The following is a 27,402-nucleotide window of genomic DNA, read 5'->3' on the forward strand; positions in this document are numbered from 1 at the left end:
AACTCTCTTCCTCCCACCCTCTCCAAGCGATCGGGGTGGGGGGGAGGGGGCGTGTATACTGCCTGCGGGTCACTTGGGGCCTGATTTCATCCTCATTTCGTGGACTGCCCGGTCACATGAGTGCCTTGAACTTTGAGCCTGCGACCCTTGAAGAGATACATAGATAACATAAATTGACTGCCTATTGACTGCAGTAAGTTGTGAGACTGCTTAACACCCTTCACCAGTTAGTAGTACTAGAGAGACATTTAACACAATCTATGAATGTAGAGGTGTGTATTAGTCACTCATGTGACTATGAAACCAAAAACAGAAAGAAACGATTCAAATACGTTTCGCACAGTAAAAACCACAACATGTTTATGCAAAGACCTTTATAATCCCTTATTCATGTGTTCTACTTCCTATGATGGTTAGTTTAAGGACTAAATAAAAAATCCTCAGCGTTATTCCCAATTACTTCTACCAGTACCGTTGTCTACCTTGAGCCCGTGATCCAGTCAATTTGTTGATATCACAGGTTTTACAAACATTGATCCAAACCTGTTTTTGCTTATCAACTAGCAACGCATAGGTTTGATGAGCTACCTGTAACTGATTTGTAAAAGATATACCTGGAATAATATTCATATACTTTCTCATCTGGTGGTTGCACGTTCTTGGCATTTTGTATGCGCTGATTTTATCATACACTTGGGTGTTGGCTTATAAAGAATTTCTGTGCAGCAATTTTGCATGGACTACTCTGAAGCATTCCAACCCCTTTTTCATCTCATTAGATAGGCATCAATATGAATGTTTGGCATAGTGCTTCCTGTGAAGCAAATAAACATGTGACATATGTGCATGCAATAGTGTAATTATGCATCTTTCATGCAAAAATCAGTTCTACTGTGTGCTACCAGGGTGAACCACACATTTCACTTAATTAGCTTGTGTTTAACCTAGTACCTTGGCACAAAAGCAGTAAAGCTTACCTTAGTAGCAATGTATAAAGTATTTGTGAGCACTCAAACAGTTTAAGGAAGTATAGTCCCTAAAATCACAAAGTGCCTCTCACCGTTATCTTGTTGTGAGAGACCTAGTCAAAGTCACACGTTCAGGCCAACGGAGATGGAGTGTGTGCCGGATACATGGACCAGCTTAGTTCAGGTAAAAAAGTTGCCTTCTAAAGTCCACCATGAAGAGATCTGTAAGCGATGGAGGAGGCTGCAAGGAGAGCATCGCAGTTGGTCGTCGCTGTAGGGCAAAGAGCAGACTCTGTTTTGCAGACGGTCTTCTCTGTAGCACAAAGATCCTGAGGGGCGTTGCGGCCAGTCATTGCTGAAGATTTGCGTTGGCAGTGACCACATGCTGTCGACACTATAGCAAGAAGTGCAGCTCTCGCATTGCTGGTCATCCCTGACAGTCGCGTAGCACAGTCAGGTTCACCGGTGCTGCAACTTGACAGGTGGCAAGATGTTGGCGCGAATGGGCTCTTTCCTGGTCATGAAGAATCCAGAACTTCAGGATTTCTCCTTTTCTTTTCTGAGCAGCTCAAATGATACCCCACAAAGGGTAAAGCTCCTGAGGGGCACCCCTTGGGGATGAGGAATTAGAAACCAGAAGGGCTCAGGCTGTTCCAGTTGCAGGTCCTGTGCAGCAGGTCAGCTGGGCAGTTACAGGGAGCCTCTGGAGCTTGTTGGTTCCCTGAAGCTCAGGGCAGGAGGTAAGTCAGCTGTCCCTTGGAGACACTTCAGCCTGGGATGAAAGGTGCAGGTCTAGTCGTCGTTCTCAAACAGCAGGCTTCAAGCTTCAGGGTAGTCCTCTGGCAGCAAGACAGTCTTTCTGTAGTATCCAGAGGGCCAGGAGTGTACTGAAAAGAGAGAGGCCGATGATCCCCATTTTATGGTCGAGCTACATTAGCATGAGCTAACGCATGTATATTGCTTGTGAGACGCTAACAAAAAGGGCTTTTGGCCTACCCTGTTAAGTTATGTTATGTTAAAAATTATTTATAAAACGTTCGTACACCGGTTGGTTTCATGGCGCTGAGATACCCAGTTGTTTACAATTTGTTGACTTGCGTGGCACTCTTCTCTACAGCCTCGTAAATAGTCACTGCAGGCCAAACGTCATTTAATTTCCTCTCTGTGGAGCAGGGACCAAGCAATGATTGATTCAAATTAATCAGTGCTTGTCGCTGCTCCCAACGTGAGTGAGTTACTATTTTGTTCTTTATAACTTCCAGTGCCATGCAAATAGAAGGCGTCACACTGGCGAAAACGTTGCCCAGCAGGACAAACAAAATTGCCAAGTTTTATTTTCTATTGTTAACTCTCTTTTATTTTGCCAATTCTTCTGTTCTCACTTTGCACTCATGTTTTTTTTTGTTTTGTTTTTGTGCTCGCGGGCGCTGTTCTCAAAATATGAGAAAACCACCACTGGGTCTGGGCTCCCAACGGCACAGCTTGCCACAAGCTTATAATGAACAAAAATAAGTGCAAATGCCGCTAACACATGAAAAAGACAGCTATTTAGTCAAAACATGCGATTGAAACAATATGTTTGTTGGTTTTAATTCCAATTCCTTTGTTTATTTCTTATTTTTAAATTTCACCTTCTATTTGAATCTGTGATTTATCAAATTATTATACAAATATTAAAACCTAGTGTACACAACAAAAAATGACATTCAATTTATCAAAAACAACTTTCCTATTTACAAAAAAATGCATACAATTATACATTCAATCCTCACTCATTCTTCAATCATACCAGTACAAACACCACAAAGAAACATTAATGGTTCGATATATGCCGGAATCAAAATATTCTCAACAAGAAAGCCAATATGTGTTTTGAAACAAAAACATATATATACAATTTATTGATTCTTATCAATTCCTAATTTTTTGATTTTGGCTTGTAACATAAAGTCTACACGTTTCAAACTCGCGTCATTTGGGAGTTCTCATCAGGACCAATATCTCTCGCTCATCAGAGTATAACTGGAAATGTCCACGAAGTCACACATTGTTGATTTAATCGCGCGTTTTTGGCTGTCTGACTCTCGGCATTCTGGAAGGAGTAGTCAGGCGCGTTGTGTACGTTGTCTGGGTGCTTCCGTATACGATTTTACGTCAGACGGGACCCGCTGTGGCGGTCGAAGGACTTCGGAATGCTCTCCACTCGCATTCACTTCCTGGTCCGCATAAGATCATGGGCAAAAAATATGACGATTATCTTGTTCTATATATTGCAAAGCGACATGGTTTCTTTCTTATGTGTCATTTTCAAAATTATGCAATCCAAAACAATCTGCTCAACTTCAATTCAGTAATCCCAAACAATCTGCCCCACTCTAATAAAAAACAATCTGCCCCACTCCAGTCTGCCCCACTTCAGTCTGCCCCAATCCAAAACAACTGCCCCAATCCAATCCAAAACAATCTGCCCCACTCCAATCCAAAACAATATGCCCCTCTCCAAAACAACAGCCCCACTCCTATCAAAAACAGTTTACCCCACTCCAATCTGTCCATCTCCAATTCAAAACACTCTGCCCCTCTCCAAAGCAATTTGCCCCTCTCTAATGCAAAAAAATCTGCCCCTCTCCAGTCTTCCTCGCTCAGCCCAACACTGTCTTCCCCACTTCAATCTAAAGCAATCCGCTCCACTCCAATTAGCCCCACTCCAGTCCAAAACAATCTGCCCCATTCCAATCCAAAACAATCTGCCCCACTCCAGTCCACCTCACTCCATCCCAATCTACCCCTCTCCAATCCAGTCCAGCCCAATCCAATCTACTGTTCTCCGATCCAATCCACCTCACCCCACCCCAATCTACAACAATCTGCCCCACTCCAATCCAAAATAATCTGCTACTATCCAATCTGCCCCACTCCCGTCTTAAACAATCTGCCCCAATCCAAAACAAACTTCCACACTCCAATGCGCCCCACCCCAATCTGCCCCACTCTAATCCAAAATCTGCCCCACTCCCATCCCAAATGTCCACCCCACTCCAAATGCCCCATTCCAATCCACCTCACTCCAAACCAATGTACCTCACTCCATACCTATTCACCCCCTCCATTCCAGCCCACACCAGTCCAATCTATCCAAACCCACTACAATCCAGTCCACCTCACCCCACTACAATCTGCCCCACTCCAGTCTAAAACAATTTGGCCCACTCCAATCCAAAACAATTTGGCCCACTCATATTCCAAACAACCTGCTTCACTCCAATCCAAAACAATCGGCCTCACTCCAAATCAAAAACAGTCTTCCCCACTCTAATCCAAAACAAACGTATGGGGATGCCTGCCGGTTTCATCGCCACAACGGCCTTACTGTACAACAGACCCACTGCTAGGCTCCGGTTAAACGGCATTCTATCGGCTCCTTTCTCTTTGTCGCGTGGCACGAGGCAGGGCTGTCCCTTATCCCCCTTGCTCTTTATATTGGCAATGGACCCCTTGCTCTTTATATTGGCAATGGACCCCTTGGTCAGGCATTTTCAGGAGAAACATCTACACCGTGGATTACAAATTTCCACTGGGCCATTATTGGTTTCTCTATATGCAGACGACACAATACTATATGTTCGAGAACCCCGACTAAATTTGGATCCCCTTTTACGGGAAATACTCCGATTCGGCACCTTTTCTGGGCTAGGTATCAATTGGCATAAGTTGGTGATCTTCCCCCTCACAGCTAGCACTTCAAAATGGGATACTGAATTTCCACTGGAGTGGGGATCTGACTCAGTAAGATATCTGGGCATGCACATCCACCTTAATACAGACCAGATCGTCCGCCGTAACTATGGGGTAGCGATCTCTAAATTCGAAACACAAATAGACACATGGCTGAAACTCCTGCTTTCCATGGCCGGACGGGTTGCCCTTATAACAAGCATTTACAATGCAACGGTCTCGCCTTTGCAAAAGTTAGAGCTATTGGCATTGTAAATGACAATTTTTTTATTTATGTATTGGTTTTGAAAACAGATAAATAAATGGCATTGTCATTTACAATGCCAATAGCATAATCTCTTGCAAATGGTCAGTGTGCAGTTTACCAATCACATGCTCGAAAACAAGTGTTTTAATAAAAGGGGTGCGAGCAAGGTCTGACAGTTGTGACATACACTACTGTGTACTCACCCTTTATTCTGAGTTCTGGTTTTCCTTTCTTCACTGTGGTCATCACTATGTCAACAACACCCGCCGATGGCAATCTGTTCAAGCGACTCTTTATTCCTTTAACAGAGATGATGTACAGGTTCTTGGCCCCTGGAAAAGATGTGCTCCCGGAAAGAGAAGCCACGCTCGGACCTTGTCTTGTGCTCAAGGAAAGCAAGCAATGCCCCAGGACAAACAATGTTCTGAAAACGGAACTACGCTCCAGAAACGTAACCCAAGGTTAAAAAAAAGAAGATGTGGTCCCAGACGAAAGATATGCTTTGGATATGGTCCTGTGCTCCGGCAAAGAAAGGCTTGCTTTCAGGATAGGGTTGTGTTCCATGAAAGGACACCAATTTAAAGGACAGTGTCATGTTCATAGGGCAGTCTCGGGTCCCAAAAATTGAGCTTTGGTAAAATTAAGGTTCCCTGCCTGCCTCAGGAAGGACACTGTGCTTCGTGGAGGAAATGGAGACCTAGGCACGACTATCATCTCTTCGAAGCTGGAATGCTCCAGGCAAGCTGCAAGCCTTTCTTGGCGGCCGGGAAAATCGGTCCCGAGTCCTGGACTGTAATCCAAGAAAGCAATGCCGGGAAGGCACCCTTGCTCTCTGGACAGGCGTGTGCTGCAGGAGAGGACGTGATGGGTGAGGATGTTCTGGTGATGGCGCAGCACTCAGTGGCAGACCACCATGCTGCACGACATTACGAGGCTCCGGGGGAGATTGCGGTGCCTTAGAGATGGAAGCCAAGGGGTCCGTGCCTTGCATCTGCAGTTTGGGCGCTACCTTCTCCTGTGTAGGCTGCACACCGCCTGCCTGGAGGTGACCGTCCCAGTTTCATTTTCATGGCGGGTTTATATGGGTTCCATGCCATGCAGTTATTGTGGTTTCCAGACGGTGTCCAAAGTTTTCCGAATTCTAATCTTATGTTCACGTTTTGGATAAATGAACTCCGTCATTATTGTACACTATTTAAGCAGTATTATTTGTGTTGTTAGCAACATGTGTATAGAACAATACCGTTGTTTGTGTGATGCTGTAGCGCCTTCTGGTCGCGTACCTTACCTTCTATCTGGCAGTCGTGTACCAGGTTTATTGAGGTTTCTTCAGTGTACACGCACCGTATTTAGGTGAGAATGCTGTAGTTTTATAATAATACAATGTGCTTTTGCATAGCTCCTAATTCAGCGGTTCATGCCGTTTCCAAGCCCTGTAAATTTGGGCATTTTGTTACTGGAACCGACCTTCTGTGCGGTTTGCAAGTGACATTCCTGTGTCCTGGTTATGGGGAGAGGGGCACTCTTGGGCTGCACGCTGTAGCTTTCTCGGAACCCCCTTCTCATCACCCTGCAGGCCCACAAACCAGAGCTAGCCCAACGCCTCCCTGCCAGAGCCCCCCCCCCCCAACCTCGATGGCTCCCTCCTTTCCAGCCATCGCCCCCTCCCCCCCTCTCTCCCACTTGCTTCTATCCAAGAGAAATTGGGTTACAGGAGGGATTCGGCTGCAGGAATGCGCGGAATGCAGGAAACACCGAGTGATTTACTCTTAGACAACATTATTTCAACATTTAATTGAAAAGTCTCCTTTTTTATATTCCAGGCATTACCGGTGGAGCCGGGGTCAAAGGGCATTCTTGCCCACCCCTTTCACCACAGGTGGAGGTGGGCGGTGTAGCGGAGTCTCTCAGGTGGCTCATGTTCCCTAACCTCTGAAGGGTTTTTATCGGATAACAGATTCCCAAACATACACCCAGCAAGGCATTCTGGGGCCCCCTCGCACCCGTGTAATAAAGACATGGGGCGAGGGAGTAAGGGGACGATTTGAGCTCCTCTGAGGCCCATCTCCGCAGCCGGAGTTGCTCTCATCTCTGCAAAGACCATGTACGAACTCACTATGCCATTATTTACCTGCCCTCTCGCAGGATTACTGGGGCGTGGGGGGGGGTAAATCTGCCATTACAAGTAGCTTTGGATGAGGGGTGTCAAAGGGCGGTTGGAGTTTGCGGGTCTCTCAGCGGCACCGAGGTCCATTGCAGAGCAGTGGGCAAGGGTCCCGTCACAAAACGGTGAGTGTGACGAGGGGGTGTTCTGACGTTGGTAATGCCCGTATGTTGAGGTGTTACCCCTTGACATCCTAGACCCCTCCACCCCCAGCGCATTCACAGGTTGCGGGCACAAACTACCGTAACAGCTGCATGAAGGGCCCGAGGCTGCCCAGCAGGCGACTGTGAGACCGAGAGAAGGAGGAGGAGGTGCAGGGGAGGGGGGTCCTGGAAAAGGACGTCCAAAACAGGGGAGGGGGAGAGGAGGATGAGTTGTGGAGGAGGGAAGTGCGGGCCGGGAGAAGGAGGAGGAGCGGAGACTTCCGGGGTCTGAGAGAGGGATCGGAGAGTGTGCGAGCCGAGGGAGGCCGAGGTCAGGGGCAGAGAGCAGAGGGCTGCAGCCGCAGAGAGGAGCCCGGAGCGCGGCGAGAACTCAGGACCAACAGGGGGTCGGGCGTCCCCAAGGACTCCCAGATCAAGCAGCAGCGAGGAGTGCGGGGCTGCCCACCGAAGCCGGAGGTAGCGGCTACGGACACACACTCTCCGCCAGGGGTCGCTCTGGAGAGCTACGGAGGACGGGGACCCGCAGAGGGGAGACCCGGGCACGCTGCAGCCGGAGACCCGAGGGAAGCAGAGCAAGACCCTGAGGAGGGACCAGGAGAGGGCGCCGGGCGACCGGGCATGGATGGGTGCGAGCCGCGTCTGGATATAGGGTAAACTGCACCGCAAGGGGCATGCGCGTCACATTTCAAAGGCATCACGGTGTGGATGTGTGTACATGTGTCTCTGTATGTGTGCGTGTATGTGCGCTCCTGTGTGTGTCTGTGTGCGAGGGAGGGGGGAGTGTCTCTGTCTGCGTGCATGTATGTGCGCTCGTGTGTGTGTGGCCACATGCATGCAGGGGGAGGTGTGCCTGGGTATGTTTGCGCTTCCCAGGAGACAGCCAGGCCAAGCGCGGCGCGTGCCAGTCGGCGCGTGCCACTTTCAAATCGCCTCCAAGGCGATGCGCGCGGCCAGGATTGTCTCCTGGGAAGCAGACACGCCGACAAAAGAGCCTCGGCGGAGACGCGCTTCCGCGCGTTCAGCCGAGCCCTAAAAATGAATGTGCTTCCGAAATTTTTGTATTTCTTTCAGAATATACCAATCCCACTCACTAATCGTTTTTTCAGCGTTCTTCGTTCACATTTAATCAAATTGGTATGGGGCAACAGAAAACCTACAGTACGTTGGCAAATCATGACGCTCCCCTGCAATAGAGGAGGGTTTGAGGTTCCCGATCTGCAAATATATTACCTGGCAGCACAATGTAGCTTTGCTCAGGCTTGCTATCACCCAGACGCTAGGATACCTTTCCTGCGTCCCGAATCAGACTTCGTGCTACCGGACACCTTGGCTTCAGTCCTGCCCTTTGGTATCCCCAGAGACACCACAGATATTCAGCCGGTCTCAACGACTAGCTGGGACTGAACAAAGCTAAGACGCATATTGAAAGCTTCATCATTGTATTCCTCCTCCCTACCGCTCCCTAATCCCAGATGGTTGCCCATTACAGGCGAGAAGCTAGTTCAAAGACCTGTACTAAATTTAACATTCTTAAAATGGGGGACTTTTACCTGGGTGGCCACATTTTTTGACCCAGACGATGAGGCCCTGTTTACTAACATCTCCTTCATGGACAAATTTATCCTAATGAGACTGAGCTCTGCCTTGAGGACCAAGTTCCCGGAGTATCCACTAGAGTCTGCTACCTTCCCTCCGCTCACTGTAGTGATTGACAGCAGCAAGGGAGCCCATCTTATGTCCCAGCTCTACAGAGCGTGTGCCGACATCCTTCCAGTTACAGATGACAAGATACACAAGGCATGGGAAGTAGATTTGGGGAACCCGATATCAGATGACCAATGGGCAGCCTGCTGTGCAGTTACGACATCGGTTTCCCTTAATAGTCGACATAAACTGATCCATTTAAAATTTTTACTCAGGATGTATATCACCCCGGCCAAAATGCACAGAATAGATTCTACCTGGCAGCATTCCTGTCAGCGATGCAACTCCCCATATGCAGATTTTTCACATCTCGCCTGGACATGCCCCAACATTCACAATTTCTGGATTGGAATACACAGTACACTTAGTAGGATGGTGGGGATACAGGTGGAACCCCTGCCGGAGATTGCCTTGCTGGGCTATGTGGTGCAGTTTACACAGAAAATTCGTAGATTTATCGCTATTCGTTTATTATTGGCCAAAAGAGAAGTCGCTATACGTTGGGGCAGTAAACGTGCTCCCACAGAACAGACTTGGATCCAAAGCCTAGCCTCCTGCTCCATGATAAGCGAACTATATGCCAGCAAAACCCTCCAACATCCAGACCCAAAGACATTTGGGGCCCCTTCTGGGCCTTCCTGACGGCGCAGCAGCAAGACCCTCCCACCCAACAAGAACAGGGTTTAGTTTCAACGGGTGTAGAATAGAATGGCGGAACGGAGTTTCTCCCAGAATACATACATATGATGGTTGGCTATTGACAATAACTATTGGCAAGGTTTGGGAGAGGGTGGATGATGAAGGGGTACTGGGGATGGAAGACATGGGCAGACGCTTGATGGAGGCTGCTAAGAAATGCATATATTATAAATCTCCTAGTTCGAACAAATCTATAATGCGAAAGACCTGATTTACATGAATACTTGTAAGGTCAATCATACATCCTCAATGCAACACTGATATTATTATGAAAATGTTAAATAAAGTTAAAAAAAACCAACAACCAACTCCAATCCAACCCACCCCACTCTAATCCACCCCATTCAAATCCAACCCACTCCAATCCAGTCCAACCCAACACATTCCAATCCTACCAACCCCCACTCCAATCCAAACCAATCCACCCACGCAAATCCATTCTACCCCACCCCAATCCAATCCACTGCAACCCAATCCACCCACACCACTCCAATCCATCCCACTAAATCTGATCCATTTTAATCCACCTCAGTACAATCCACTCCAGTCCACCATAATCCACCCCACTCTAAGTAACTTTAATCCACCCCACTCAATCCAATCCGCACTATTCCACGCAAATCCAATCCAGTCCAACCAATCCGCTCCACTCAAATCCAGTCCACTTCACTCCAATCCACCCCGCTGTAATCCACTTCGCTTTCATCCAATCCACCCCACTTTCATCCAATCCACCCCGCTTTCATCCAATCCACCCCGCTTTCATCCAATCCACCCTACTCAATCCAATCTACCTCACTCAATTCAAACCTCTTATAGTAACCGTTGAGGCCCAGGAAGGCCCTCAACTGAGTCTGAGTTTTAGAGGGTTCCCAGGGCAAGATGGTCTGAGGCTTGGCCCAGAAAACCTGCACAATGCCTCCACCCACTAGGTGTCCCATGTACACCATCCAAACCCTGCCCTGTCTTGCACCTGCTAGCCTTGATAGTTAAGCCTGGCTGTTGCAGAGTCTCGTCGCCTCCTGAAGATAGTCTAGGTGGTCCTTACAGTGGGAGCTGTTGGCAGCCATGTCATCCAGGTAGGCAGCACTAAATGCCTCCTTCCCCAGCTAAGACATTGCAAACCAACCTTTGAATGGTGGCAGGGGTATTTTTCAATCCAGAGGGCATCATCCAAAATTGGAAGTGGCCCTCTGGGGTAAAAAATGCTTACTACTTTTGAGGTAACGGGTTTTTAGGAACCCGTTTGGTGCCAGGGGATAACACCTGAAGACCTCTGAGTTCTCCCTGTTCCGGACCACAGAAACACGGAGTCTTCTAGTCGAGTCAGAGATCGAGTTTTATTGATAGCTACCAAGTAACAGGTGTCCTAGAAGCACGAAAAACACGGGTCATGTGTTCTCAGGAGACTGTTCGTTTTTACAGAACCAGCCTTCTCCTTATATACAGAAATAATAGCTGCGAGCGAGAATTCTTGAGTTTATGATATGGCTATACACATATTTCTACAATAATACAAAAGAGCGAAGTCATGTATGCAAGCCCGTATTTTAGATGTCCAATGTGTGATAGATTACTCTGCCAAGCCTGGAACTCCCATCAGATATCGATGAAACCCCAATAAAGGAAGGCACCTCCTAGTCATAAAACAGGCCATAAACAGGGAACAGGACAGGTGTGTGTTTGCAGAAAGCATGGTTTGTATGTAGTGAATGGTTTGAGGAATGTTATGTATCGATGTTATCGCATTTGGCCACTGGGCGAGGGGCTGCCCAGACAGGTTTGGCTAAAGGCAGTGGAGTCGGTTGGGATAGGTCAGGGGGAAGTCAGGGAAGGAGGACGTGTCCTTTTAGATCAAGCTCGACCTTTAATTGACTTATCATGAGGGCAAGACGTAAGATGGATGCCGTTCACAAAATGGAGTCTAAGGGGTTGGGACGGAAACTACGATTTGGGGGTGTTGGCGACCCTCGATTATGACGCAAATGCATGGGAATGATGCCCTAATCATTATCAGTTCGCTGACACCAAATTCGTCATGGTACGTTGATATTTTGTGACACGGGTATTGGACCTCGATATCGGGATGACAACAGGGTCCAGATTTTCAGAACCACAGACCCTCCTTTTGCCCTTATGTAAGGCAATAAATCATATTAATCTGAGTCCAAATCCATATGGAGGAATTCGTGGAGATGCTGCTGTAACATCATTCTGTTGCTTAGTTTGTCTCTTGACACAGGCTTCCGTACACATGACGTAGCACAGAGGCCACATAGTGCAGGAGCGCACTGTATACACAGGCAGAACATAAACAGAAGTGCTAAGATCATCCCAATGAAGATCAGTGTTTTCCATCCCCATGTAGCGATCAGTTCCCAGAACCACCCTAGTAAGGACCAATCTCCTTTTTCCACGTGGAGGGAATCAGATATTTCGTGTAGTTTAGAGATGGCTTGGTACACTGTCGGTGCGTTATCAGGGATAAAAATGCAACAACTGGATTGGATCACTCTACACACACCACCACGATCGGCGAGTATGACATCTAGGGCAACTCGGTTCTGAAGGGTCATAAGTCGATCCGACTGAAGTTCGGTCGTCAAATTTCCAAGGGCTCCGGCCGTTGTAGTCACGGCGGATTCAACTATCCTCGATAACTGGCGAATATTCCTGCTGTTTACCATAGGGCCCCAAAATGGCAGAAAACCCTTTGCGAAGTCAGCGAATTCCTGACCCGCGGTGTCGTCTTTACTCACGACACCTCTAGCTGTCCTTGTCCGATGGTAATCTGCTCTGGCCGTGTAAGTGGGAGGCAGCAGAAATGCAATAAAGCATGTACCTGAGAAGTCAGGGGGCAACCACGTGTAAGCTTGGTCATGGCAGACGAAGTACGTGCCTTTGGCTGCTAATAATATAGGGGAAGTTCGGGAAGCGAACACATATGTTTCCGCGCATATACTCTTTCCTATTTGAGCTTTGGGATCCCTGCCGATACCCTGTAAACATAAGTGACCTCGGTTGGGTACTATCCAAACTGGGCGGGATTTCTTTGCTGTCTGGCTCTTACTCAGGTAAACCCCATATTTGGTTACGTTCCAACGAGTGTACGGAGTGAGTTCATCTTTGGGAATCGTAAGATAGGTGTCGAACTCTCTACTCATATTTCTTATCCCTGCTATTAGTGCCTTGTTACTGGAATCACTTTCAGTAGAACGTGTCGGGTATGGTTCTAGGGCGAATAGGAACATGGTCTGGAAAGCCCACAGAGAACCATAATAACTGAAAGGCAGGATGAAATATGGGATACCCTTATCCGTTGTGTGTGGCATGAGTCCACATATCCAACAGTTCGATGTGTTCATGATGGACTGGTGTTGGTGTAGGAGTTGAATAAATGAGTTATTTACAAATTCGAGTCTTCTGGCAGATTCGTGTTCAGGTAGAGGGTGAAAGTAGTGTGAAGAGATAGTAGGAGGAGGCTGTGGCTGGGTGTCATTCGAAAAGGTAACTTTAAACACGAATAGAGTATAACCAGTCAAAAACATCGTTATGCTACACAACATTAAAATACATGTTATCAGAAACTTTCTTTTGGCCAGTACAGTGCACAATTGTCTTTCAAAGTTTGGGAGTCTGGTAGGTCTCTTTACCCTAGGAAACTCCATCCTCTAGTTGCTGCCCGCGGCGGTAGATTGATTCTGCCAGGGAGCGCGCTCTGCTCAGTCCGGGGTAACTCCCGTGGACCAACCAGAACCGTGGACCTAAAACTTCCCAGTTGCACTCCCTAGACTTCAACCGCGACCCTAGCAGCAGAACCGGATGGCGGTTCGAAAATCAAAAATGAGCAAGTTTCCTGAGAGCGAGAGAGCTGAAAAATCTAAAATAGTTCTTGGGGGAAGGGAAAATCACATTCGTTTGTGTGTCTTTTTATTAGTCTCTTTGTCTTGACCTTAGATTATACTGTTCTTTCCCAGGTATGGTGTGGTCTTCAAACAATGTCTCAGGTTCGGTAGTGTCCAACTGCATTGACTGTGGCACAAATCCTTGTAAAATATGATCACTCTCCTTTTCGGTACCAGTTTCTTTTAAACGTGCATCGCTGAAAGGGATGAAGCGAGGTATGGATTCTGTCTCGGAGTCGGCAATTCCTTCGTTGACCCACCGGTCGTATGGAAGGGGCAGAGGGACCCGTTTACAATGGGTCCCGTGCACCCAGTTCTTTTTGCCGTCCACCCGAACCGCTGACCTCGTGGAAAGAAGTACCAGGTAAGGTCCGGTCCACCTCGGCTGTCCGTTGTTGGTGCGCTGGAAGTTCCGCACCAAAACCCACGTGCCGGGTGTGATGGAGTGACCTGGATCGTCAGAGGCTGGTGGAGAGGAACTGTGAACCTGTTGGTGTAAAACACGCAATTTAGTTGTCAATTCGCACAAATAGTCCTCGGCTTGTATAGATTTCATGCTTTCAATGGTGTCCTCACACATTCCTACATCAGTAATCCATCTAGCGGGACCTACAACATACATCCGACTCATTGTGTTCCTTGCAGTCTCTTTCGCAACCTCGTCTGCAAATGCATTCCCGCGGCCAACATCATCCTGAATCTTTTTGTGTGCACTACATTTTATAATGGCAACTTGTAGTGGCAAGGTCAGTGACTGGAGGAGCTCATTAACTAGCTGACCATGTTGTATCTTTGCACCATGTGACGTAAGAAACCCACGTTCACGCCACAATCTCCCAAAACTGTGAGCCATACCAAAGGCGTATTGGCTGTCAGTGTACACATTCACTCGTTTTCCTTTTGCTAACACACATGCTCTGGTAAGCGCAATTAGCTCTGCAGCTTGTGCAGAATTATGGGAAATGCGCGCAGTCTCTATAATGGTGTGTAATGTCGTTACGGCATATGCTGCAGTCGTATCACCATTCGGCAGCTTGAAACATGAACCATCAACCCATAAAGTATCATTGCATTCAGGAAGGGGAGTGTCCTGTAAGTCTACTCTCCCTTTTGTCTCTTCTTCTGTCCTAAAGCAACAGTCATGTTTATCAATCTCGTCTGTTCCTGTCGGAATGGGTAATAACGTTGCGGGATTCAGTGTATCGCACCTCTTTATGTGGATGTGACTTGCTAGCCGCGTAAGTTCGTAACTGGATAGTCGAGCGCTAGTAAGGTGTTGTGTCTTCGTCCTGTTTAGTAAAATGTCTACTGCATGCGGAACCATAACGATCAGAGTATTATTCATGACTAATCCAGCGGACTGTCGAATGCAGACAGCTGCTGCGGCGGTAGCCCTCAGACAACTTGGTAGGGCTTTAGCCACAGGGTCTAGAGTTGCCGAAAAATGGGCGCTGTCTGTCCCCAAAATGTTGTGTTAAAACTGATAATGCACAACCTTCCTTCTCGTGGACATATAATGTAAAAGGCTTACTGTAGTTGGGGTTTCCCAACACAGGAGCCGAACATAATGCATCACGCAACTTGTGAAACTCGTCTGGCAATCTTCAGACCAAGGCATAGGATTTGGCGTGTCTTTACAGAGTAGTGCCAGCAAGGGTTTAGCTAGTAGTGAGAAATTCGGTATCCATTGTCTACAGTATGATGTAATGCCCAAGAAGGCTCGAACCTCTCTCTGTGTCCTTGGGGCACTTAGTTCTGCGATTGCCTGTATTCTTTCTGGTGTCAGTCTCCTTCCCTCCTTCGACAAGATGTGACCTAAGTAGGTTACTTCTTGTCGGCAAAATTGTAGTTTGGAAAGAGACACTTTGTGCTTCATGTCACATAAGTGATGCAATAATGATAACGTAGCTTTCTTGCAAATCTCTTCAGTGTCTGCAGCGATCAGTAGATCGTCTACATACTGAATCAGAGTTGAACCATTTGGTAGAACAATCGTGTCTAGTTGTGTTTTCAGGGCCTGACTGAATATTGATGGGCTTTCGCAGTAGCCTTGAGGAGCGCACTTGAAGCGGAAACTTCGTCCTCCTAAATTAAATCCGAAAATATCTCTACTCTCCTCAGCAATCGGGATACTGAAGAAAGCGTTCTTCAGGTCAATCACCGAGAACCAATTTGCTGAAGCTGGAACCATCGTCAATAAAGCAGTAATGTCGGGGACAACTGGAAACTGTGGGATAACTATCTTGTTCACTTCTCTGAGGTCGATCACGAACCTATACACAGGGGGTTGTGAAGGATCAGTACGTTTTAAGACGGGCAAAACTGGACTGTTACAAACATTTCCTGTTGTTTCTTCGATGACGTCTTTATCAATCAAGTCATAAACAATCGTTAATAACGCCTTTTCACATTCGCTAGATATTTTGTATTGGGGAATACGTGGTAACCTAGCGTTGGCTTTCAACGTTATGACATACGGTGCGATCTCCAAACGACCTACATCATTAGAACCATTTGCCCAGAGTGCATCAGGAAGACACGACAATTCAGTTGCAATATTTTCTTTCGACACATACATTGGAGAAATGACTTTCTTACCGAAAGTAAGTTGTACTCCTAATGGTGAACAGTACAAAGTCGCATATAACCTTTTTAGCAAATCCAATCCTAACAAATTTTCACCACAACCTGTTGTAAGAATGAGGGGTGCCTCTAATTCGCATGGGCCAATAGAAAGAGATACAGGACTGGAGATCGGGTTTCTAACAGGGGCGCCAGAGAAACCTACTGAGACATTCATTTCGCCAGACAAAGGTGCGCCAGGAAGTTTCGAGTGCATGATAGAACTTTTTGTAGCACCAGTATCCAGCAGAAATGGCTCTGACACTCCTGAGGCTATTACCTCGACATAAGGTCCATTCTGATCTACTGGAACTGAAACCACTCCCTCTCTTTGTCCATGGCTGTCCTAGCAATCGTTACCCTCGTATTCATGTTTGGTGTAATAGTCGTCAGCATAGTACTGAGCTGACCTGGTCAACGCATTATTCTGTTGGTCGAAGCTGTTCATCGAATTCTGAGGCGTAAAAGAAGTTGTATTCTGCGTGGAATTTCCACGGCCCCTACCTCTAGGGGCATGTTGAACACCTCTTCCCCTTACACCCGAAGCACCGCTCAAACGTCGCGCAAGAGCCGGACAATTACTTTTAAAGTGACCCTCTTCCTTGCAATATGCACATTGATTTAGGCCATAAGCAATACGCTGGTGGGAAAACTCGTTTCCTTGCGCGTTTCTCGAATACTGATGTTGCGGTTGATAACTGGGCTGACTAGCCGTACGAGGCGGATAAGCTTGCTGGAGAAGAACTTTAGTTTTTAAATCTTTTGTCTTCCTGTCTACTTTATCTAGCTCGTCTTTGCGCCTATTTTCATAGTACTGGGCTGTAGCTAAAATTTGAGCTGACGTAGAGACAGCCCAAGCACTCTCTGAATCTTTCAATTTATTACATAGTTCAGGGATTAAATTATGTACGAACTTGTCTACAAACAATCTTTGGCCACCCTCGTTAGCCATATCCTGACCACTATGATCGGTGAAAGTCTCCTCGAATCTTGTGAAAAAGTCAGACACATTCTCATCTTTCTTCTGCTTGCATGCAGATAGCTTGTCCCAGTTCACGCGTACTTCAGGCATTATTGTTTTCATGTATGCAATAATTCTACCGGGAAGTTCAGCTATTAACGGCTCAGGTTTAGAACCACCAATTTGTCTAGCATCTATAGCGGCAATGTTCGCCCATGAGTCACCTAGTTCTTGAGCATGGTTCGTATGGCGTATTTTGCTCCATAGAGGATGTGGGACAACGTTCCCAAACAGCATGTCTATATCCGCTAAATTCATTATACATGAGCTTGCAGTTTGCGATAACTCCTTATAATACCCAGTCGGGTTTTTACGAGGGTCAGGCAATGTCTGCTTGAGCGCCAAGACTTCGGATCTTTTCCAGGGGACATGTACCCATACACGCTGGAAATGAGGCAGAATTGGCGGTACTACATTTGCATCGCCTTCCCTCCAAACCGGAGGAACCTCTCTCATGGGGTACTGTCTCGCTCTTTTCCTATCTGATACGTCGTCTTTGTACAAAGATCTAGAGACGTTTCCTTTACTCCTATAAGAGAGTAATAACTCTATCGCTTTCTCAACATCTCTTCCTGTAATCATGCCTTCGTGGAACTTAAAGCGTGTACGCCATAGTTCGTTCATTGTGTATGTGGGATCATTTGTCTCCAAATCTTCGCCCAGATATACACACATTTCTTCGAATACGTATCTCTGAGTGGGTGCATTCCATTGACGGAAAACTTCCATAACAGACTGAACATCATATCTAACAGTATCCGTAATCCATTTACGGGCTAGTTCATTTAGCACTTTTCTTTCCTCGTAATCAGGCAGTTGACTACGTAACTGTCTATCTTCTGTTTTAGGGGCCGTCTTAGGCGACCCGAAGAAAGGTGAAAGCAGACCAGTGACGGTACCTGTCACTCTTTGTCTAATAGAAGGAGAAGCTTGCGGAGGAGCAAGTGCATCGGAAAAAACAGGCTGAGGCAAAGAAGAAGTTGAGGCAATAGTAGAGGAAGTTGAAGTAGTAGCAGACGTGGTATCATAGACAATAGCTGGAGCTGTAGGCAAAGTCGTAGAAGTAGATGGGGTAGGTAGTAAAGATGGCGACCCTTGAGAAGGCTGCGCCGGAGAAGTAGGAACCAGCGGAACAGTAGCTGGCGTGTGTGCAAAAGCTGTGTTTCGTGCGCCGGGGCGTGGTATAGAAAAACGCTTTGGCGTTGTAGTAGCGTCTAACGCATACGGTGGAGGTGAGCTTAATAAGTGGGACATTAATGGATCTTTCTCGGATCTTTCCTCTTGACCTTGTCCCTTATTTGGTAACATCGGGTAGCATTTATCTACTGCTAGTTTCTTGCTCCTAAGTATTTGTTCGCTTTCTTGCTCTTCCTCGTTATCCCTGTATGCAACGGCAGCTTGCACCATCGACATACCTCTTTTATTCTTTTTCGCTAACTTTATTTCTTTCTGTTTGGCTTCTTTGCGCCATGAGCGAAAAGAGTCAAACATCGCCGGCCGGGCTTTTCTCTTAAATAATGTGACCTCTAGGTTATCTAATATTTCTGAGTCGAAACTACCATATTGGGGCCATTTTAAAACACCATCCTTGCGGGTGTATTTTATCCACATTTCATTATATGTGATAGGGCCTACGCCGTGCTTTACGTAGAGCTCATATGTTGGAGTTCCAATCGGAGGAACCGGACAGGAATCCTCTAATCGGGAGTCCTTACTATAACCAAGACAAAACAAGTTTCCAAGTCTGCTAAAACCAGGCATCTCTGCTCACTAGTCTAGCTTCAAACTTCAAAGGATTATCAATTACGATATTTCTCGTGAAAACACAAGTCCTTCGGCTTTGGGGCTTGCAAGTACCAAATCAAGGCGTATCTCAAGGATACCAAAAACTAAGGACAAACTAAGGACTGGGAGACGCTCCACTTATACTTAACTGAAGTATTTGAAGATCGGTGACGTCGCTAGAAGACTCGTCTATCGTTTCGCTCTACCAAGGATCACTGGGTCCAAAACAAGGCGATAGTCAGGGCAGCAGTCCTTCGTAGCCGTCGGGATGCGGGGAACCTCGCAGCAAAGACCTTCGGAACCACGTCGACATACAGGGGTCGCTGAAGTGGCTGGCCGTCCTCCGGAATTTTCACACGAAGCTCCTCACGAACATCTGGCTTGGACCGTCGCCGCTTGATACCGCCCCGAGTTGGGCGCCAACTGAGGTAACGGGTTTTTAGGAACCTGTTTGGTGCCAGGGGATAACACCCGAAGACCTGAGTTCTCCCTGTTCCGGACCACAGAAACACGGAATCTTCTAGTCGAGTCAGAGATCGAGTTTTATTGATAGCTACCAAGTAACAGGTGTCCTAGAAGTACGACAAACACGGGTCATGTGTTCTCAGGAGACTGTTCGTTTTTACAGAACCAGCCTTCTCCTTATATACAGAAATAATAGCTGCGAGCGAGAATTCTTGAGTTTATGATATGGCTATACACATATTTCTACAATAATACAAAAGAGCGAAGTCATGTATGCAAGCCCGTATTTTAGATGTCCAATGTGTGATAGATTACTCTGCCAAGCCCGGAACTCCCATCAGCTATCGATGAAACCCCAATAAAGGAAGGCACCTCCTAGTCATAAAACAGGCCATAAACAGGGAACAGGACAGGTGTGTGTTTGTAGAAAGCATGGTTTGTATGTAGTGAATGGTTTGAGGAATGTTATGTATCGATGTTATCGCATTTGGCCACTGGGCGAGGGGCTGCCCAGACAGGTTTGGCTAAAGGCAGTGGAGTCGGTTGGGATAGGTCAGGGGGAAGTCAGGGAAGGAGGACGTGTCCTTTTAGATCAAGCTCGACCTTTAATTGACTTATCATGAGGGCAAGACGTAAGATGGATGCCGTTCACAAAATGGAGTCTAAGGGGTTGGGACGGAAACTACTATTTGGGGGTGTTGGCGACCCTCGATTATGACGCAAATGCATGGGAATGATGCCCTAATCATTATCGGTTCGCTGACACCAAATTCGTCATGGTACGTTGATATTTTGTGACACGGGTATTGGACCTCGATATCGGGATGACAACAGGGTCCAGATTTTCAGAACCACACTTTTTGGCCCCCCTCACTAACAGCAATCTTTCAGTACCCGTATGTCAAGACAAAGGTACTAAGGAACTTGGCAGCTCCCAACCTGTCGATGAGCTTGGGATGGGGTGAGCGTTAGTCTTGGTGACCGAGTTGAGCCTCCCTGTAATCCACGCAGAACCTGAATTCTGAGGTGGTACCCTGTGGGGGTGTCCCTTAGGAGCTAGCACTACAGGGCTGGACATGGGACTACTGGAGTACTCAGTCACCCCCAATGCCAGCATTTTGGAGACTTCCTCTTCAATGCAAGCCCTCACTTTTTCTGACAACTTGTACATTTTGTTTTTACATGTATATTGTCTCCAGTATTAATGTCATCGATACACAGGTGTGCAAGCCTAGGATTGAGGGAGAATAGGGAGGCAAACTGTTCCAGCAACTGGCAACAGTACCGCTGCTATTCTGGGGTCCGAGTAGGGGAGAAGTTGGCACCCTCTACTGACCCATCTTACTCCTGGGAGGATAGGACATTGTAGAGAGGTTCATTCTCCTCTTCCACGCCATCATCTGTCATCAGGAGGATGGTGACCTCGGACCTATGATATCTCGGACCTATGATAGTGTAGTTTCGGTTGGGTGAAATGGAGCACTATTAAGGGGTTCCTAGTGACCCTAAGATCCACCACATAGGTGACCTCACCTGTTCGCTCCTTCAACTCATAGGGCCTAGACAAGTGGTTTTGTAGGGCCGTGGGTTCCACGGGCTCCATAACCCTCACTGTTTTGGCCAGGTTGAAACTACACAAGGTGGCTCTCTCGTCGTACCAGTGCTTCATGACTTCTCGCTGGTGTCTTAGTTCTCGGAAGCCTTTATCCAGAATTTGGGAATTTGGCTTTGCGGGGCCAACGTGTAGCTGACTACATCTGGAGAGGCTTCTTGGCAGCTTACACCCGCCCCTCTTTCTCCAGACTGAGAGGTCTCCTAACCATAGAGTAATTCAAATGGGCTAAGCCCAACTCCCTTCTGTAGTACCTCCCTGTAGGCAAAGGACAGACATCGTAAGAGGACATCCCACTTCCACCTCAAGGGCTCAGGTAGGCCCACAGTCATGCCCTTGAGGATCTTGCAGAACCTCTCAACAAGCCCATTTGTTTGTGGGTGATAGGCCATGGAGAACTTGTAGGTTAGCCCACACTCATCCTACATGGTCTTGGTGTACGCTGCAATAAAGTTGGTGCGCTTGTCAGACACCACTTCTCTAGGGATCCCCACTCAGGTAAAAATCCCCCAACATGTACAAATAAAAACCTCAGATGGATGGCCTATGGGTATTTAGTGGCATGGTCCACCAGAACAAACCTGTTGCCCAAGGCTGTTTTGGGATCCAGGGGCCCAATAATATCCATGCCCACCCTTTCAAAGGAGGAGCCAATGACAGGAAAGGGGACCCAGGGAGCATTTAGCTTCTTTCCTACTTTCCCACTGACCCGGCAGGTGGGGCATCACCTGCCAAATGTATCTGAGGCCGTTTTCATCTGGGGCCAATAAACGTGGGTGACAAGTCTGGCAAAGGCCTTGTCCTGCCAGGGGTATATCACAAGCCAGTCCCAGTAGGAGGGTCCTGTAGCACTGGAGGACCACCAACACACTGGTTGCCCAAGGCGCTGGAATCTATGTAAGAGTTCATTCTCCCAATAGATGACATGATCTCCAGAGGTGTCATTATCTGCCTGGACCTTAGCCTGCTTCCTCAGGCCCTCTAGAGTTAGACACACGTCTGTTCCTCAACGTGCCATCGAGCAAGTTCAGGCAGGACTCTTGGCCAGAAGTGTCTTCTCTGGTAGGCTCCAGGGCAGCCTCCCTAGGCACCCCTTCAGACCGGTGTGCAGGAGTTTTAAGGGGATGGTTTCCTGTGACCCTTGCTCTTCTTCCATGCTGTGGTCCGAATCTGTCTAGGGGCACCGCAGGCTAATGTGAAGTCCTTTGTGTGCATGCTGAGACCAGTTTCACCATGTGTAAAGGAGTGGCGGTGGTAAAGTGCGCAGAGTCCTAAGGCCCCCAAAAAATTAATCAAATTCAACAAAACTGGAGGAATGAAGGCAAAAAGTTTGGGAGCCCACCCCCCCCAAGGCTGAAAGGCTGATGGGTCTAACACTGACCTCTTCTCCAGCACACCACCATGCAGGGGGCGTCTACTTTTTTCTATGCATGAACTATTTTCATTCTCCTGGCTTCCATCAACTGGTTCCAAGAAAACACAGGGTTAAATCGAGGCTTTATTGTATTTTACTACTACTTACTAATAGAGAGTATGTGCATCATCTTTGTAAAATGAAATGTGTGGAGTATTATGGGTTGATTTGACTGTTTGTGTTCACTTTGGATAACACATTTTGAAAGCAGTAACATCTATTCAATCGTTCAGCCATTTCCATTTGGTATTCAACGTTTTACAGTATGCAGTTTTCATACTTTGATGTTCGACCCAGAACTTTTTTTCTCTTTCTTTAGATAGATGAAGCTTGTCGATACCTAGCTGCCCGTTGTCATGTGAGTACTGATTCGGCTTCTAACAATTAAATCAGCAGATGGCCTTTTAAGAGTACACTATTTTTCTCCTTAAAAGTGCATGCAACTAAAACTATGGTTGTGTGAGGTTAAAGTTTGTCCTTGCTTTTATTCACTATGTTACATGGAAAATGCCAGTGAACTGGTGTTTTTGTAAGGAGATGAAGATTTTACACACATGAGATGAAGAACGTGATTTGTTGTGTGTGCGTGTGAGGAAAATGTGTTTAGAATGAGGATGATCTCTTGATTGGGTACGAACAGACAGTAGGTGGGATGGATGCATAGGGGATGCTAAGGAGTCCTATGCTTACGAGAGAAAGGTAGGTGAGTTGATTAGATGCTGCCGAGGACACCGGGCATACAATGGTGCGATGATTGTTCACTTTGTGGAAGCAGAAGATTCACCCCTTGTTGTCTAGCTCAGGAATAGTTTCCTTGATGCATGCGTTTTGGTGTGCGTTGGACAAGCAATCACATTAGCAGGTGATGCAGTGCAATGGAGGAAGTTTGTGTGGGCTAGGCAATTTGATGCAAATAGATAGAGGCAACACTGATGACCAGGTTATCTGACAAGCACAGGCAGAAAGGCCTTAATTTAACACATATTAGAGTGTGTGAGAGTTGGCTAACCTACACATGGTAAACTAATACAACATATGGGTTTAGGAAACAGGGGATCCAATAAGCGCAGCTTGATTAAGGCAGTGTTCGGCGCATGCTTGCAGCTTTGTCCTGCTCTCTGGGTGGGGTGCAGTGATATTGCCTACCTAATGAGGAGGCAATACAACATGTGTTAATCTAGAGCCTTTTCTTTGATGAGATGACCTTCACAGCCGGACAGAGAGATGTTGTGCACAAGTGGCAAGTGCTACGATACCTCGAGCCCGGGAGCAATATGACATTCTGCAGTATGATGGAACATGTGTGCAGCTGTGTAGCAATATGGCATGGATATATTGGGATTGGTGCATCATGCACGTGTGGGCAGCAATGCAACCTGCTAGGGTGAGGAGTGATAGGACGTGTGAGGTTGCATGGCAAACAGTTGTTATTAACCGTACAGTGCATTTGACCAATCTGATGTTTATGGGCAAGAGCAGTCTGAAGCATGGATGAGGTGATATGGGGTAGATATCAGGCAAACTGACCTTTGAGTAAGAGTAAAATCAGTGTAATGCATTTGCAGGGGTGAAAACAATGATTCTTAAGTGGCCTTTTAGTTGGCTTAAAAGATGGTCAGGGAAGAGTGATCTGTCTCTTTTGTGGAGTCAAGTGGAGGTATAGATCTTGGGGTTGTGTGGTTAAGAAGAATAAATATGTTCTGCTGTGCATGGAGAAAGGTGCATGCGTCTATGTTGGCGTGTATAGTGATAAAAGGGGGCAGTCTGGAAACACAGTTGGGGGAGGGGCCGAACCTTGTCACAGTTTGTGAGATAAAGAGAGACTAATGAAATGATTGGAGGCAGATGATCAGATATGGAAAGGAAATGCACAGGTGATCAGATGAGCTTGGGGTGGAGGAGGAGGAGGAGGAGGATGGGCAATCCTATGTTTCCAGGATAGGAGAGACCACTAATTTATGCCCAAAATGGGGTATATGGGATTGTACTTTAGGGTGTTGGACTGTCGTGTGAGAGCCAATAACATTTTACCTTGCCTAGATTAGATATCTGTAATTTAATTACAGCAAGAATCGAAATTTGCCTAGCTTACGTAACGGTAAGGCGAGGATTATGCTTTTCTTCCTTCGCTTTATTACATAAGTGAAAAACACAGCAGCCTTAGAAAAGCTCCAATCCATTTTCAACTGCAGAAATTAGCAACAAAAACGATTTTTCAAAGTTCCTCAGTCCAGGAATAAACCACAGCTCCCATGAGCCTTCAAACGTTAGTCCTTCAGCTATCTCCACTCCCAGTATGTTAGACAGTCCATCCTCAACTTCCTCCTCTTTCTTTGCGCTGGTTACGCACATCCCTCACTGGTCCTGTTTGGAACCGTCATTCCCTAGCGGGAAAAGAACAACGTAAGAGAAGCCCCAACCATCTGGCTATAGCAAGCAATTAAGGACATCATCAAGACTGCCTTAGACATGCACAATGTAAATGGAAAAAGAGTTACTTACAGACATACGGGCGGGTTCATCATCGACGGACTCAAGGGTGGGATAATCCTCGCTTCCGTGTCCTTAATAGAATTGAAACTTACTGTTACGTAAGCTAGGCAAATTTCGATTCTATGTCAGGACCGGAGGCTTCGGATTATGCTGGTTTAAAGCTTATTCACTACCAATTGCGCTAGATCCACCACCGGTTTAAAATAAAACCTTTTAAACGTGGAATCTGAGGACCAATCTGCTGCACGCATTAAATCCTCCAAACGAGCTCCCACTGAAAACGCCTTAGAAGCCATTGCTCCCCTGGCAGAGTGAGCTCCAAAACGTTTAGTATCAATGCCTGCCTCTTGCATGACCCAACGCACCCACCTTGCAATAGTGGGGGAAGAGACTGCTCTGTGTGGTTTTCGCAGGGCAATTAGTAATTGTTGTTCGCCCGGTGGGCGTATATCCAGTGTCATGTCTTCATAAGCCTTCAAACACTGCACGACGCACAACTTGGGGGAGTCCACAAAGGCTGGGTACGAGATCGTTCGCGACGCAGACTTTGTACGACGTCCCACTTGGAAAGTAACGCCGTCCGGAGAGAACACTCGCGCCGACACGTCCAGGGCGCGTACATCCGACACCCGTCGGCAAGAAACTAAACACAGGAGCATAGCTAATTTAGCTGACAGCTCCTTCAGGGACAGATAAGCATTAGCCTGCCAGGACTGGAACAGGTTCAAGACCACATTCACATCCCAAAGGACCGAATATCGGGGTCCCGGAGGTAAAGAGAGACGAACACCCCGTAAAAGACGACAAACAAAAGGATGTTCCCCCACTGGGGAACCTTCCACGGGTTGATGGCCCGCTGAGATTGCGGAACGCATTGCGTTAATTGTCCTATAGGCTTGGCCCTTAGACGCCAATTCGGGCAGAAAGTTCAAAATTGGAACGAGTCCTGCGACCACGGGATCCAGGTCCCTTCGAAGACACCAACGCCTCCATTTAAGCCAAGCGGATTTGTAACGCTTCGCCGTGCCATCAGCCCAGGCCTTGGAGAGCAGGCCCTCAGCCGATCCCGAAAGGCCCGGGAGCGACCAACGTTTCCGGAAAGCCTCCATGCCATGAGGCGGAGAGAGCCCTGCATGGTGAGAGAATGAGGTTCTTGATCCGGGCTGAGCAAGAGGTGAGGAAACTGGGGGAGTAGGATTGGAAAATCCCAAGAAAGTTCCAGAAGAACTGGAAACCAGACTTGAGACCTCCAGAGTGGCGTAACCAACACCATCTCCACCTCCTGACGGCGCACCTGGGTCGCCGTTCGTATTATCATCGAGAACGGCGGGAACGCATAAGGCCTCTCCCGGCTCCAATCCTGGAGGAAAGCGTCCGTGGCCTCCGCATGCGGATCCGGCCTCCAACTGAAAAATCTTGGAAGTTGGTGGTCCAGTCGGGATGCAAACAGATCCACCGAAAACGGACCCCAGTGGGCGTTCAGCCACTGGAAGACCGGGATGTCCAACATCCACTGACTGGCATCCCTCAGGTGTCTGGAATGCCAGTCCGCCACTTGATTGGCCTGACCCGGCAGGTATTCCGCCGTCACTGATATGTGGTGCGAGAGGCAATAGTTCCAGAACTCTTTCGCCAAATCCGCCAGAGCTCGAGAGCGAGGCCCTCCCAGGTGGTTGACGTATCGAACCGCTGAGACATTGTCCATCCGTAACAGGACACAGGCCTTCGCGGAATCCTTGGTCCAACAGCGGACCGCGAAGGACCCCGCCAAAAGCTCTAAATAATTGATATGCAACTGTTGTTCGTCGGATGACCACGCGCCGCCGGTGGAGAACTCCCCGCAACGGGCACCCCAGCCGGACCTGCTGGCATCGGACTCTATCACGAGATCCATTCCAGGCCTCCATGTGCGAGAGCCACCAGGACATCTCTTCCTTCACGTCCTCCGAGAGGGGTACCAACTGGTCGTAGGACATGCCCCGTCGGAGGTGTCGAGCCTTGAGGCGCTGGAGCGCTCTGTAGTGCAATGGGCCCGGGAAAATTGCTTGAATGGAGGACGACAGAAGTCCCACCACTCTGGCTACCTGTCGCAGAGATGTCCGGTCCTTGGAAATGGTCTGCCGTAACGTATGCCTGATCTTGGCCATCTTCTTCGAGGGAAGACTGAGGGAGGCTCCGACGGAATCTATGACAAACCCCAGAAAGGTAAGTCTTTGACACGGAACCAGAACCGACTTGGAGCCGTTGATGACGAAACACAGGTTCTGGAGGAGATCTACCGCCTGCTGGAGTTGACCAGCCAAGAGCCCCAGGCACTGGCCCATCAAGAGAATATCGTCCAGATAGACGATCATCCGAATACCCTGCCCCCGCAGGAACTCTACCACCGGGTGCAGCACCTTCG

The 27,402-nt window shown here is 47.6% G+C and overlaps 1 protein-coding gene across 1 annotated transcript in view; it reads left to right on the forward strand.

The window, feature by feature from the left end:
- CDC16 (cell division cycle 16) overlaps positions 1 to 27,402 on the forward strand; it is a 135,681-nt gene that overhangs the window by 16,872 nt on the left and 91,407 nt on the right. The window contains exon 4 of the mRNA XM_078657874.1: positions 22,825 to 22,863. Within this exon, the coding sequence (XP_078514000.1) occupies positions 22,825 to 22,863 (39 nt within the window). The remainder of the gene's footprint in view (positions 1 to 22,824; positions 22,864 to 27,402) is intronic.

Source organism: Lissotriton helveticus, chromosome 8 (assembly GCF_964261635.1).
Source record: "Lissotriton helveticus chromosome 8, aLisHel1.1, whole genome shotgun sequence".
Lineage (NCBI taxonomy): Eukaryota > Metazoa > Chordata > Amphibia > Caudata > Salamandridae > Lissotriton > Lissotriton helveticus.